Source organism: Triturus cristatus, chromosome 3_2, assembly GCF_964204655.1.
Source record: "Triturus cristatus chromosome 3_2, aTriCri1.1, whole genome shotgun sequence".
Classification (NCBI taxonomy): Eukaryota; Metazoa; Chordata; class Amphibia; order Caudata; family Salamandridae; genus Triturus; species Triturus cristatus.
The window spans coordinates 196,286,768-196,302,581 of NC_140584.1; the positions used below are offsets into that span (position 1 = coordinate 196,286,768).

Below are 15,814 nucleotides of genomic sequence, written 5' to 3' on the forward strand. Positions count from 1 at the left end.
CGAAGACTACCATTGCAGCGACGAAAGGCACATGTTGATGGCCACCATGGGATACCCCTTAAGCGAGGCAATATTTAGGATAATCTGTCCCATAAAGTATTAAGTGAAGTTTCAGTGCCTTTGAAACATGAGGTAAAAATGCAGGAAATAAAACACCCTCATATTTATTTATGCAAGTTCATGGAGAGACTAGGGAAAATGTCAACACCAAAATTATTAAGATGAAAATTCTCCCACTTAACTGTGCATTCACCTAATTAAAAACAAGCATTTGCAATGCAATAGGTCTCGCTTTTGTTAAAGTTAGAGCTGTTGGCGATGGAAATGACAATGTTTTTTTAATTTTTTTGTAGTGGGTAATTATAGTTGTATAGCGTTATTGCAATTGGTATACAAATGAAAAGTAAAAAAACATTGCCATTTTCAATGTAGGCGTTGAGAGCAGTGGCATAGAGTGCAGAGACGCAGAGTAGAATAGAGTGCGTAGAGTGCAGTGATGTAGAGTATAGTGGAATAGCGTGATTAGGTGAGGATTATATTGGTGTAGAGTGTATTGGTTTTGAATAAAGTGGTATAGTATACTGGCATAGAGTACAGTGTTGCAGAGTAGTGTTGCAGAGTGGAGTGGTGTAAAGTAGACAGGAGTGGAGTAGGGCAGCGAAAGAGTGCAGTGACGCAGAGTGAAATAAAGTATTGTGGAGTGGTGCAGAGTAGAGTGCAGTGGTGTGGAGTGGTATGGAGTAGAATGGAGAGGGGTAACGTGGAGTATGTTTGGCATGGTAGTGTACTATTACAGTTGAATCGGAGCAGGGTTGTGCCAGTTGTGACGAATACAGGGACAGATGTTAAAGTCACTGCGGTTTTTAAGTACCAATATGGGCCACAAATTGAAGCAGGGCAAACATAAAAGCAGATGAGTGGCACACAGTAAACTCACCCACGACTACACCTGGGGGCAGGGACATCCTAAGGATTTCTGTGCGCCTGGGCCAAACATTTTGTGGGCCCCTGTTAAGAACAACTTTGAATGTATTATCCAGTTTCAGCTCTTTCACGGTGTCTTTGGCCAGCTCACTGACAGTTGGTAGGCACACGTATCTAAATTCTAAATGCGTTTACATCTAACTAATGTTCAGAGATAGTTACGTGTGTTTTCAATACTGTAAAACAGCAGCAACTCAGTAATATTACTGTGAATAATGTCTGTGACAGCGTCACTTTTCGCATCTGTGAGGTCCTGTTTTGCTAAAAAAGAATTATGGCTATGGCATGAATTATACACAAAACATTCTTCGGAAAAAATGTCTGTAATAGACTTAAACAGCCCCACAATAAAACAAATAAAAGGAAAACGGGCATTAAAACAATCTGTTCGAGGTCATTAGGGAAAGACTGTCGAACAGAGCTGGCACTATGAATGTGCCCCTTGAATGTGCCTTAAAACGTCTCTGCCTGTGGGACACCAACCTTAGGCACTTGAAGAGGGCCTCGTAATAGTGTCTGAGGCTAGCGGACACATCAGTAAATTAAAAACATAGCAGGCCGCACATGAGGTACACTGACGGTTTGAATGAGTTGCACTGCGGAGACACTAAACTCAGTTACAAGTACACGAGGAACACGGGGACATCAACATTAAACATTTGAAAAATGAGTGTCATTTAGAGAACACACATGGGAAAGTGCACGATTTAGTTACACTGAGCCAAGAAGCAAGATTCACAGATGCATACAAAGGAAGGAGTTTAGAACGGGAGTAATTTTGAAACATAAGAAAGTACACATATCACAATCATGAAATTAATAAATGGTGGGCGCCGAGGAATCTAGATAATCATCCAAGGGCAATAAGGACGATAGCGTAAAGTCAAAATGAAAAGCATTTGACCAAAAAGAGAAAAAAAATATACTAAATGCACAGAGTTCTGAATGCAGAAAAAAGTCAGACAAATGTCCTATTCAAACGTGTAGAGTATGCTCCTTTTCAGCATTTGCAGGCCGTCACTCTGCCCCCTCTTAACGTTAGCCTCTTTCCATCCCCTCTCTTTGTAAGTGCACAACTGTACCACAATGCCGCCTTATCCTACCTTAAAGCAGTCGGGCATCCTGTGTCCTGCGCTCGAAGGGTGGCCCTAAGACAGCCCCCACAAACAAAACAGCCATAAAGAACAGTAGAGAGGACAAATAAACACCCGAGGACAGCAGCAGTCAGATGGCAAAGCCATCAAGGGTGGGCTGGTTATCTCTTTGGTTTATGTAGAAATGTTACGGCGTCCTATAGCCTACAGCTGTGCGTTGGGGTGCCAACGGTTGCGCAACAAATGAAAACAGACACTAAAGTAGCATAATTTTGTTGCGTGCAACTAAAAGAAAACAAAATCATGGTCCAACCCATAAAAAGAGAGGCAGAGGCATTCCGTAGCAGGAGGTGATCGCAGTTTGCTTTCTTTCCCTCATTAGCAAACTGGAGGGGCAAAGCATGTGGACTATATTTGTGTCGCGCCATCTTGCTGGGAGGTGGAGTGTTGCGCTGTGAGGGGGAGGAAGGGGTTGCTAGAGACTAGTTACTCAAAATCACATTTAGCGAACGACTGTTACAAATTTTTAAAAACCCGAGCCGTGTTGACAGAAAGGAGCACGTCGCCTTTGTTAAACGGAAACATAATAATCTGTCAACAGGCCTTACGGGCGCCTTATTAAATAAATACATTAAAAGCCACGGCGATTGCTCTTTGATGCTGTTTGGGAGGTGGGAGGGGTATTATTTGCAGGAAAGCATTACGGCTGTCAACGGGCGTTACGGGCACCTTATTAAATAAATACATTAAAAGCCATGGCGATAGCGAGCGACTGTTACACATTTTTAAAAAACAGAGTTGTGTTGAAAGAAGGGCCCGTGATGCCTTTCTTAAACTAAAACATCATTGCGCTTTCACTTAAAGTAAGCGCAGCATGTTGAAAGTAATTAGAAGCCTGTAGTGCATAAAGGCGGCGCAAGTAACGGTGTCTCTGCAGATCTCCATCTGCTCAGGGAGAGAGACTGAGGGAAGGGGAAACAAAAAGTGCTTACCCAGTAATTGAAGAAGACAGTCTAACGCTGCCACTACATGATCAAGTCCAGATGGGCGGGGCCAAAAGGAGACAGGATGTTAACAAAAAAGCCTCACTTTCAATCTGAGGCCAGTGTTTAGCATAAAGTATGATGCCGGCCAATGGGAATGATGGGCGGGGCTTCAAGTCCCCTTCTAAAATCTTCTCGACTACAATAAGCCTCGCAAAGCGAGGAGCGCATGCACGCTCCAGCGGCTAGGCGAGACCTAAAAATTAGCACACCTCTGCTTTTTAGGTTATAATTTTAACAGTGAACTTTGTAACTAGTCTTTAACATTTACAATTTATGCATCCTCCAAGAAACTGTGTACAGATCAATGAAAAAATATCAACATTGATTTATACCATAATGATGTACAATAAGCAAGTGATACAATAGTTGTAGTTCAACGCCACATATCTGGCTTCTTCTGTATGTTTCTAGCTGAAGAGGCCTTTGCCTAATGGGAAGGGAAGAGGAAGAGCCTGATACACTGATCACTGATTGCAAACATTTGGTCGCAATTTGCGACCAGTAAATAATTGAATGAATTGACCTAATCACTATGAGGTCGGTTTGCTTAATTCCAATTCGGAGTGGATCACAATCTGACCTACCTCATGAATATTAAGAAGATAGGTTACTAATTGCAACTTAATCCCATTGGTGGCCATCACAGGGGTGGTGGCCTGCTAGGGTCAGAAGATCACATGTATGTGATCGCCTGTAAATAAGTGAACTTTTTAAAATTGGTATCTAATTGTTCTTAAACAGGGCTTTGTTTATCTGGGCCCCTGGATCAATGTCTATTCACCAACAAACTTTTTTTTTTACACTCCTAAAGTGAGATTGGCCACAAGGGACCCTTTCCCTGTTGCTATTGTATTACCACCCCAACTCAGCTTTCAGTAATTTTTCAATGCTTTGCAATTGATTTCATTCGCAAAACATTGATCAATTGCATACTGATTCAGTATTTGGAAGGGACATTTACAACATGCCCCCTCCAAATGCCAAATAGGTATGGGGTCGATGTCCCATGTTCATAATCAGTAAAAGTTTACAGATTCCTAAAATGGGGTTAGTACATTTAAAAAAGCATTTTTGTTCTCTCAGACTCTTAACTGGAGTGTTTGCGACTGTAATAATGCTTTGTACATCTGGCTCTAAATGCATTACATAGTGTTAATTCCTTTATGGAGATGTCTGCCTAGTAAGCTGCCGCTTTTTGGATCCTGCATAAGACGCATCTGTAGCAGATGCTTTGTAAACTGTTCCTTTTCCTCGCTCATTTTCTTGGTCTTCGAAGTAATTCACGTTTCCCACATAACTTTTCTTACAGGTCTGTTGCACAAGTAAAGACCCCGTTTGGGAGGAGGCTTTTGCATTCTTCATTCAGAATGTTCACTCCCAGCACCTTCACATTGAGGTTAGTGGGTTTATTATATTTATTTTCCTATCATCCCATCATCGCAATATTAATACTGATGCTGTAAAAGATAATATTCTTTTAGTATGCTTGCATGTGAAGTTATCTATTATAATTGCAAACCGAGATGTTCACCCTCCCCAAACACCCAGTCTTCCACTTTCATTTACAAAATCAGTGCATTCTGGGACTGGTAGCCATCGTTTACTTCAACAGTGGAAAGGTTGTGTCCTTGTGACGTGGACTCATGTGGTGGCCCTAAAAATGTGAGGCCAGATAGTTTGCTGGCAACCACCCTTTAATGTAAAATGGTAGTGAATGAAGGACAAATGAACTAATTCTCTGCAGACCAGGTTTGTTAAGTTTGGCTCTGCATAAATGAGTTATTTGCGATTCAGGATCCCTGGTCACATACACTTCTCAACTATTGAACTACTAGAGACAAGAGTTTCTATATGAACTTAACAATTCTGGGAGTCATTATGAAAATGCATACACCCAGTGTTCATTTACTAGTATAAAATATAGCTAGGGAGGTTGTGATATTGGACCAATCCAAGTGATTTGCATACACCAATTATATGTACATATTTAAAATGGTCATGTAAATTAATATTGCTCTCTGTAGCTCAATTCCAAGGGTGGCCAAAGAGCAAGTGTACCTTTTGAGAAAGATCTCTCCAAGGGCATAAAGATTTGGCACCAACTCAGCATAGGCAGTGGAGGAGATGAAAACGAGGGTGAGTCATGTGATATTTGATGGCTGAGGTCCTAAAAGGGGCAGTGGACAGACAGAAAGTAAAAGTGCCAGTCAGCATTATATAATGCAAAATGGTGGGTGAAAATGACTGCAGCAAAATTATGGATCTGGAGAAATAAAGACCGGGAGAACAGGTGAACAGAAATGTTCTATAAAGTTGTCATTTATTGCCTAAAGACTACACACGCATTTAAATGTCCTGGGGAAGCCAAGACATCTTGGGGAATACATAGAGGATTTTTTTTAAAAGTCTTCAATATGGAATGCCCAGAAGGCACCTGCGTTTTGCAGAAACTGAGGGTTAGGCACTGCAGCTTCACTTAGAACACGTCTTTACATGCAAGTGCTCTTTTTTTTTTTTTTTTTTTTTTTTTATAATACTTATAACATTCACTACTATCAATGGCATGAAAGAATTGCATAATGTGTTTTGCCAATCCAGTAATTTCTTTAAAACTTCATTTGTCCACTTTCTGTAATCATAACCTTTAGTTGGATAACCTTTATATTTGTTGAAAACATTTTGGAAATTTTCCACTGACAGCAAAGACTTCCAAGGTAGCATGCTGGATTGTGATCATTGTGTTAAGACACCTCCGCGTAGACATGCAACTGACGGAATTAATACATACTACTTGTAACCATTTCATTCGGTAGTGCATTCAGTAACAGCTAGTACCAGTGTTTCAAACATTAACATTTAAGAAGCGATGCAAGAGTGCCTTGATCTAAACACAGTGATCAAATCACTTTCTGGTCAGCGCTGTATTTGAATAGTCTGAGGAAAACATGAGCAACGCTATCAAATTAACCATTTGGGTAATGAACAGGACTCTTTTTGATCGGCGTTAATATTTTTACTCCCGAAGGGTTCATTGGAAAACTTTTCCTCTTTTTTTTTTTTCTGGTCATATAACTTCCACATCAAACGGTGTGACGTACAGGTTCTTGTACTACGGAGAAAAAGGAAAGTATTACTGTTTGTCTAGAATATCTTGAGCGAGGATGAGAAATATATTTAGGCTGGTGTCTTCAGTTTTGGAAAGGGCAACAAGACTCTCACTTATTGTATCTTTGATTGTTAACAGTAATCTTTGTTATGCATTGTTTGCTTTCATAGTTTTTCCCGTAAGGTGATGTTTGAGTGTCCTAACAGCCCATGTTGTTGACCAAGCCAAATCTCATAAAATATCTTTCTTTTAAATAAGGATATAGAGCTTTCCCAGGATCTCAGACGAACCAAAGTAGAAATTCTTAATGTGGATTGTCATCATGATAAAGTAAGGTCCATGGTGACCCTGTCCCAATCGAAAAGCTAAGTCTTATTACAGTAAGGTCCATGGTGACCCTGTCCCAATCAAAAAGCGTAGTCTTAGCTACTTATGCTATGCTCAAAGTTTCTTATTATCACGGACATTCGTTCAGAAACGTCCACTACATTAAGATAACACAACTATGACGTGTTAGTCTTATGGATTTACTCTTTAATTATTTCAGCTCCCTCTGCTTTGGCTTAAACAACCCAAAGGTTCTAGCTGGACCTGTATTTAGTTTGGTAGCTTGCTGCCAGGCGGAGGAAACCCCGGGTTCAAGGTAAAGCTGTTCGATATTTTGATTGTCTGCCAATTGCCCATGGGATGCAGTTTAATGATCTAAGAGTGACTGGAGTTTTGTTTGTTTCTGTGAGTATGCTTTAACATTTTCACCATGCTGTTGATAATAAATCATCTAATAATAAATGGTTAAAGATGTCTCTAGTAGTAGTAGTAGTAGTTGTGGTTGGAGACAGGTGGCTGTCTTAATTCACGCGTCATGCTGTCTGCAGAAGGACTAAATAGATTTTGGTCCCTATACTGTGCCGAAAACCAGGTAACTCAGCGTTTAGTCTGAGGTGCTCCATTGCCCTCCGAAAGACCCCTAAGGCTGTACAAACACTCTAAAACATAGATAGAGATAAAAACCTTCCTCCTTTGAACCTTTACAATTAAAGATTTTGATTATAGACCCTCGACAGTGTTGGTAAACTGAGACAAATATGTATAAAAAAAATTGTAATTTGTAAACAGATTATCACTATAAATTAGTAGATATATCATTTTGTGTTTTTATTCATCATCCTGATAGTAAACGTAAATCTGACACCATGATTGAATCTGATCACAATCTATGTAATTGCTAAATGTTACAAAAGTACTTTACAGTAATAAACCCCACGCTAAATTATGCCTTTATGTTTAGCTGCCTTGAAACATTTCTAAACCACGTTTAGGGAATTCTAACCTTGGAAAAAAATAACAAAAACATGTTATCCTGGGGACGTTTCTGAGAATTCAGTGTTAACTTTGTTTCCCACAATCCCAATATCTCTTGAAGAAATTAACTTATAGAGTTTGAAGTAACGTTAGGATTTCTCACGTGAACATCACTTTGAACCAAATGGGTGTCTGAATATATTAATTTAAGTATTCTAAACAGATTGGCAGTGAAACCTATCCCCTATTACTATTCTTCCCTGAGGGGTATTCTACAACTCCAGCCTCCCCCCCCCACCCCCCATATCTTATTTTGTTCATTCTATAACTATCTGTAGAGAAAGGAGACAGAACTATCCAGAGTCTTTCTTCAGACACTATTTACAATGCAGAATACAACACCCACTTATTGAGACTACTATCATGGTTGACATTTGCCTCTTCGGACTAGCCACATTGGAGTTTGGTAGTTGTGGATTCGATTTTAATGAGCACCATGCTTAAATCAAGTTAAATGCAGATTTAAGGGACCTCTGGCACTAGACAAAATAATTCAACACCCAAGTGTCCCTTCTGTGGACATTTTTCAGTTAGAATACCACATAGGAGATGAAAGCCTTGAAAGTTACTGGCAAACTGATAGCAAGAGTCCCCAGATGACTCATTTAGGCACTCACGACACCCAGCATGTGATAGTTTGCTGTACTGGCTGGGCTGTCCCCCATTTTCCTTGCATGAGGAGCTCTGTAAGGAAGAGGGGTGACCTAGTAATTGCGGTCCACACTTCAAATCCCCATGTTAAAGTGTGCAAGGACAAGACACTGGGCTAAAGTCTGAGCCATCATGGAGAGTGCCTGTTTTGTCAAAATCGCACATCCACACTATTTGTTACTGGCAATTTTACTGAGGTGATGATGTAAATGGCAATCCAGGTATACAAGATAAGATGTTTTTTAATGGTTCCTACATTTGCTTCAAGGAAATCTTCTGGCCCTTGAGCAAGTATCTTGCCATGTACTTTAAAAAAAATGAGATACTTAACTTTCGTGAGGAAGAGAGAAGTGGCCTGGTACTATTGGTGTACTCACAGATAATTCACCTGTTCCCAAACTGGTGAGCGGTACAATGACAGCTTTATTTAAGGAGCACCAGTTTGTTTACAGTCCTTAATACAATATTTTATTCAAGCACCTACTTAAGTTCCATTGTTCCTCATATATTAATTTTGATATATTTAGAAATATTTTTTTTAAAATAAAGTAGATTTTTTTCACAAAATGACTGTGTCCACTAACGTAACTCATTTTTTTCCAATAAGGAAAAATTCGCTCAGTAGGCAGACTTAATTTCAAGCTTGGGCTTTCATTGCCTGCTCTTTTATATGCAGACAAAGCTGCTTTAATAGTGTGCAGAGCTAAGGGACTACAACACCACTTAGATCTTTTTGGCTTCTTCATGGGTGGCCTTGACCTTTCTATTAAGAATTCTAAGTCCCACATCATGGTGATTGGACTTAGAAACACTTGTTTTAAAAAAACTGTGGTAAAGGGCTATCTCATCAGCAGGGCTGAGGATTTTTCTTGCCTGGGGATTCTATTGCACTCCCATTTTACTTGTCAACCACTACTTCAAAAGAATGTTGTGATGTTTAAACAGACTGTCAATGGCATTAGTACCTTTTCGAACAGTCTAGGCCACACACATATAGAAGCAATGCTCAAAGTCTGTAAGGCCAAATGTATCCCAACAGTTAGCTTTGGGTGTCGGGTTATGTGTCCATTACAGGTAGCTGAGAACATCTTCCTAAGAGGCCTTGTAAACGTACTTCCAGGCACTCCCAGTGAGGTTGTCCATGAAGAATTGGGGTAGGGGGATATTTCTGATTATATCTGTTTACCCCCTTTGCTTTTATGGTTATCCCTGTGGTTGAAGGAGGAGTTAAAACTCAACAGATTTATAGTGCGAGACTGTTTGAACATGGACGACATGTCCTGTATTTCATGGTTCTCATTTATTAGAAGAAATCTCACTGAACTGGGTCAACCACAGTCGCGGCCGGCATGACTCATGTGGGGGGTCGTGTGGGTTCGTGGGGGGAGGCGGGACAGGTTTAATGGAAATTTAAAAAAACGTACCTTCCTGGGTCCCGCTCCACTTCAGCTCCTGCTCTCCTGAACAAGAAGCAGCCACAGGCAGCCTCCCTCCCCTCAGCCAATCACAGCGCTGCAGCGTTGTGATTGGTTCAAACGATGCCCAGCCGGGCGCCTATGGGGAGGCCATTTTCTCTATGTAGGCTGCATGCAGCCTACATAGAGAAAAGGGAGAGTGCGCATGACTGGTTTGGTCAGAAGCAGAAACCTCAAATGGTATTTTAAATATCATTTTAGGTTTCTGCTTCTCGCACTGCAAGAAAGCAGTGGGGCGACGCTCATCTGCTCTAATGGAGGAGCCGCCCCTGGTCGACCAGAACTTTTTTCAGACCCCCTACTGTATTGTGAAAGGGGACATTGCTTGGCTGAAGCAGGACTTCAGGGTGGCAACGGAGCGAGAGGCTTCTGCCTTGTCGAAGTGCTCAATGCACCTTTTGTTATGGTTACATCAGTAATTGGGATGGAACCCTAGTTGTACCTGGGGATGTCCAGCTACCATAGCAGGATGCTAAGCTACTTCAGGTTAAATCTGTTTCATCAGTTGATGCTTCCCAAGTAGGGTCTGGTTAAAAGTTTTGGAGCTTCAAACATGTACCTGTGACAGTATTTCCATCCCAGATACCTTGTATATTGTAATGATTTGCCCCAGATTTAATAGTCTACGTTTTCAGTATATTCGCCTGCTACTTCTACCTCTGAATTTCAGAAAGTTGAAACCAGCGTTCCTGTTTTTACAACATTTAAAGTCTCCTAGTATGTGTTTTTTTGTGTCACGCTTTTTATCTGATATATTGCATTGGCGATGAGCACATCAACGTATTTTTTAGATTGTATTTACTTTGAGTATCTATTACAAATTTTGTTTTCTTCCTGAGGAGCCCATGACTGTTATGTTGTGTATGTGTATTTTATCTCTGTTTTTTGGAGTAATTCATTTGTTTTTGTGGCTATATTTGCTTTTACCTAGAGTCACGCACTCTTTTTATGGTTGAACTGTTTTATTGTGTCTACTTTTATGATTCTAAGACAATATCGAATAAAGTCAATAATACTAAACAGTCAGTAAATTTAGAAAACAGTTGTTTCTCTAATTAGATGAATGATGCCGAAGTCCCTACTTTACAGACCTTAAAACATAACTTCAGATTTGTACGGGGATTCCTGGGTGTTAGTGTTCAACAACTAAGAGAATTGTCAGTGACTCCTATACGCCACACCTTGAATCTTACATTTGGTACTTTTCTTAAATACGTTTTGTGTAAGTCTGCTAAATGTTTCCTATAGATCAAGGATGATGAACGGCAGTGTGCTCTTGGGGTGCTGAACGTTCCTCTTCACCGCCTCCTAAAAGATACTGATATGACTCTGGATCAGCGGTTCCAGCTGGAGAACTCTGGCCCAAACAGTTTTATTAAAATGAAAATTGTGCTTCGGGTAAGTCATTTTTTTCACCTCATTAAATACTGCATTTTCTCATTTAGTAGGTCCTGAAAAGTCTTTCCAGGTTTCATGTGCAGGGCTATGTATTGCAGTAAAGTTGATTCCTTTATCAGGAATTAGTATAGAGTTACTATGGCTGGTCTGTGGCGGGTTGTTTTGTTCATGCATACAAAACGGATGCTCAAGTTTGTACTGGTTGCAACTTTTTCAGAGTGTTTGTTTGGGGCCGTGTGTAGATCCACTTGCAGTAGTTCTCTGCAATTGGCAAACATTGGCTCCTTCACAACTTACAGGAATTCATACACATGGCCACTGTAGAACATTTTAATCACCTTGGCCCAAACGTTCAGCTTTAATAATTCCCCCACCATATATAAGACCCTGTTTGATGGGCGAGGGATTTGTTGCTGTGTCACATGTGTATCAAAAGTCCACTGGTATGAGGATATGCCATGTACACGAGCGAGCTTAACTGTTGTGAATTTTAGGCTTTTCTTCACCTACTTATTTTGCATTCTGTTTATACCCGCAGGTGTTTAATGCGTTCTACATATGTGTTGCCTGTGTTCTCCTTTTGTAACGTTTCACATCAGTGCGTGGCTATTGTCCTGCAGCGCACTGTAGGCAGACTTCTTGATAGTGATAGGTTGAATGGTTAGCAACTTTAAATAACAACCCAGTTTGGACCACAAGCCACGGAGGATTGTGGTAGTGGCAGCAAATCAAGGGCTCACTCTGAAATGTTTGTCTAATAACACATCAACTCGAGGCATTTGAAAAGAGAAAATTGTAGCGTTCCGAGATATGTAATGCATACCACACATTAAGTGAGACAGCTGCAGGGTTCTCCCAGGAGTAGATGGAAGCTATTCAGCATCACTTGTCAAGACCCAAACTGGCAGAAGGACTTACCAACAGATGCCTCACACACACCTCAGTAGAACCACAGATCCCATCTCAAATACTCTGGGTTAGGGGGTGTTCTATGAAACCATACATCTCAGGTGGATGATAACACACAAAAATAACATGATTTCAAAGGTAACCCAAGAAACATTGGTGCAAGTAATTTGCACATACGTCAGCAGTACCCCTTTTAAGCCAGCTCCATCCTCTGACGAAGTAGTGGTCACGCTCAGGTTGTTAATATTGCTGCTGGTTCTGTTAATGGATCACTGCTTGAAAACCAGAAAGTTGGAAAAGAGCCCTTGCTTTCAAAAATAATTTTACAAACATTTCTCCATTAAATATTGGATTTTGTTTGGAAAAGCTTAATCTTTTTTTAATAAAAATAACAAAAACCCAATCAAATTTTAATAAATATGTAACATTTGTTTTTGCTTGAGATTTTCTTTTGCACGATTACTTTCACATGCAGCACTCACTGTGTGCTTGCACACCATGGCCTTAAACGACGTACCATTCTTCCCTTCTTTATTTCAGGTCTTGTGCATTGAGGAGCCAGATTCGGACAGCATCTACACGGGGATAAATGCTTTAAAGAGGGGGCCTGTTCCGCTCAGGAAGCCCAAAAATGATAAACATCAGACGAAACCTCAGAATGCGAAACAGACCCCAAAAACATCAACGAGCAGTGAAGACTTTCTTGCGCCACCAGTGCCACAACCAATGAAGCCAAGTTCTTCAGTGACTGAAAAGCCAGCAAGTGAAAAGGTCACAGAAACCAAACCGCTGACACATACATTTCCAAGAACGCCACTAACCCCAAATCTGAGACATTTGAAAGTAATAGGACCCAGCATGGCGTCGTTGAATTCGTTTGCGTCTTCCTGCTTTGATCACAATGAGGGAGATCTACCAAAGTAAGTTAGTTTTTAATTGTTTAATGCAACCTTGAGTCTGTTCACACAAGTACAAACCTGTTGGGCAGTGCCCACGTGTCTTACCCAATTCCATGTAAGCACCTCGATTAGACCTCCCGCAACACCCCCTAAACTTACAACACATCAAGTTATCAACAACATAACCTGAAATATCCCATAGTCCTAAGAATTAAAACTAATACCAGAATACGGCGTCCACAGGAAATCTTGAAACCAAAATAAGCAGATATCTAACCAGACAGGCACTGCAAAGCCACATTAGGAACAGAATTCAAGCTGTGTACACTGTAATCATGCAGTAATTAAAGCAGGCTTAATTTGGGCAGATTACTGACTGGAAGACTTGTTATTTCGATTATGACTTTGTTATAAGTGTGACAGAAAATGTAAATGTATGCAAATGTGTAGATGTCAATCCAAAAAAGTTAGTTCTGTCCACCAATGTTCTCTGTATTCTTTCACTCAGAAGAGTGAGCTCAAGCAGGTCTAATGAATTGCTAGTCTTGGGAAAGTATGTCCTGTGTGTATGAGGTGTGGCCAGACATGGACTCCTTTCCATGCTTTTCAATTAAAGCAGCATTATAGAAAGTGATATTGAGAGAACCTAAACACTGCGAATGTTACGGACTGTGCAAGGCATCACATGTTAGACGGAGTGTGATTAGCATCAGAAGAGAAGGTCCACCTTTGCAAGGCATTTTATGTAACTAAAACACCACTGAGGTATCAAAATATTTGTGAGTAGATTCAGAAGTATTGCACTATTACCCGTTGAGCAGAATTAGTGCGCAATAGGGTGTTCCTTAAGGCTGTTGCATCCGGGTATTTCACAGTAGTGCATTCCCAGTAGCTGGGGCTACATGACCAAAAGCCCAGCTGCCTGTAGTGGGTTTGTGGAAGTTGGGAGTAGATCCTCTAGTTCTTTTTTGTGTTGGAGAACAGATCTTCTTACTTTGATCTATTCCATTATTGTGCTGTGGGTTGACCAGGAGTTTGAAAGTAGTACACACGTAGACGTGGAGTAGGTGCAGTCTTCTTGGCTCAGGGAGTGAGGGTGAGTTTTCGTCCGTGCTCGGATCATGAATGTTGCTCTGCTGCTTTTAATGCATCTGAGGAGCTTGGTGTATGACAAGTGACTACTTAATGATATAGCATTTCCGCCAGCCTCCGTGCCTAACCCGGATGTCCCTCATCATGATTGAAAGTAAAATCTTTACCAATAAATAGTCAGACGCATGGATGGTGGAGTTTTCACATCATGTAACCGTTGTATTTGATGGTTTGGTTTAGCATGATGAATAAATATGATCTTGGAAGTGTGGGCATAGGCATTGAGTTATAAAAGGTCTTTCGTGAGGTCCTGACCTTCCGCTAAATCAAATCTTTTTTTTTTCCTCGCTTCATCTATTAGTTTCTATGTAAATGGTTGGTGGGTAAGATAAAATGCATCCCACAGCAAAGGTCTCTGGCAGTTTTTATGCCATAAACATATACACTGAGGTGCTCGAATAGCATTAAATAGATAATGTATAACGGTTTATGATATTGCCCAAGCTCACAATATGCACATACCTGCCTAGCATTGGAATTCTATTCACAGCCGAGGCCACAATACAGAAAGTGTTCCTCGGGCACAACTGGCGTTTGTGCCAGCTTTTTGTGACTCAGGGCATTTTAGTATTATAAAAAGGCCACTGACATTGGGACACCCCTTATGCAATGCAGATCATATCTCGCAATCTCAAGGGAACGTTTGTTCTCCTGCAGTATCACTGATGTGGATTCAGAGGTAAAGAAGGTGCACTGACTCCGTGGGCCATTCTCATGTGGCGTAGTCCGGGTGCCCCTGTGAAAGGAAGTCTCCGTAATTCCCCAGACATTCAATACAGGCGTGTACAATCACTCACTGCACCCACCTGCTGAGGATTCTCTGCACTTCTGCATCTTGAAAGTTGGCACGACAGCTTCATAAAGCCTCCCTAATGCCTTGTTCTAGTGCAGGCACGGATTTGTGGCTTCACTTAGAACATCACATTTGCTAGATCTTGCGCTGTGCTTGGGCGCACACGCTTAAGTGTATGGTGCAGAGAGGGGCATAGTGCAGTTTCTATACTGCTGTGCAGCCCCCAGAGTATTCAGTCAGAGTTTGCTTTGCACCAGAAGCACGTTGGATGCAAAAGCAATTTATGTTACACTACCCGCTAAGATCAGAAAACCCCTCCCGCAGTGCAAGCTATGGAATCTCAGTTTACCTATTCAAAGTACAAGCAAATAGAGGAGCCAGTTTTAGAGAGTCTTTTGGACAAAGCACATACAACAGCCTGATAAATAGATTCAATTTTCTCGTCTGTCTGTGTCACCTCTGTAGAATGGACGTAAATTAGAAAAATACAGAATGAGTTCACACCCGCTGTTTGCTTCCCCAAGACTTCAAGCAACGGTGCAGTATCTTTGTCAGTCAATCTTAGACTTTGTCCAAGTGATACAGAGCCATTCAAAAGCAAAGACTTCAATAATGCAATACGACAAATCCATCTCCCATTTTCTTTATTGCGAAAATCAATGCATCTCCATATCACACATATAAATAGACTACCATATTTATGCTTAATGCCCAGATATAAATATTTTAGCAAAAATGTTTATTTTCCCATAGAGTTGTGAATGGTAGCAAATTAATTTCAACCATATGTTAAATGTTTTACAGTGGAATAAACCTTGAAGGAGTCTCCATGGGAGAGATCCAGCTTACGGTGCGCTATGCTTCTTTACGGCAGTGTCTCATCGTCGTCATTAATTGCTGCAGGTAACTAAGTATGACTGCTGCCATCCAAGCTCATCTTCATGC

General features: G+C 40.8%; 1 protein-coding gene across 1 annotated transcript in view; it reads left to right on the plus strand.

Annotated features, from left to right (window-relative positions):
- Positions 1-15,814, plus strand: part of ESYT3 (extended synaptotagmin 3) — a 235,185-nt gene that overhangs the window by 196,849 nt on the left and 22,522 nt on the right. The window contains exons 16-19 of the mRNA XM_085647487.1: positions 4,434-4,520; positions 10,967-11,116; positions 12,566-12,945; positions 15,674-15,772. Coding sequence (XP_085503613.1) covers positions 4,434-4,520; positions 10,967-11,116; positions 12,566-12,945; positions 15,674-15,772 — 716 coding nt within the window. The remainder of the gene's footprint in view (positions 1-4,433; positions 4,521-10,966; positions 11,117-12,565; positions 12,946-15,673; positions 15,773-15,814) is intronic.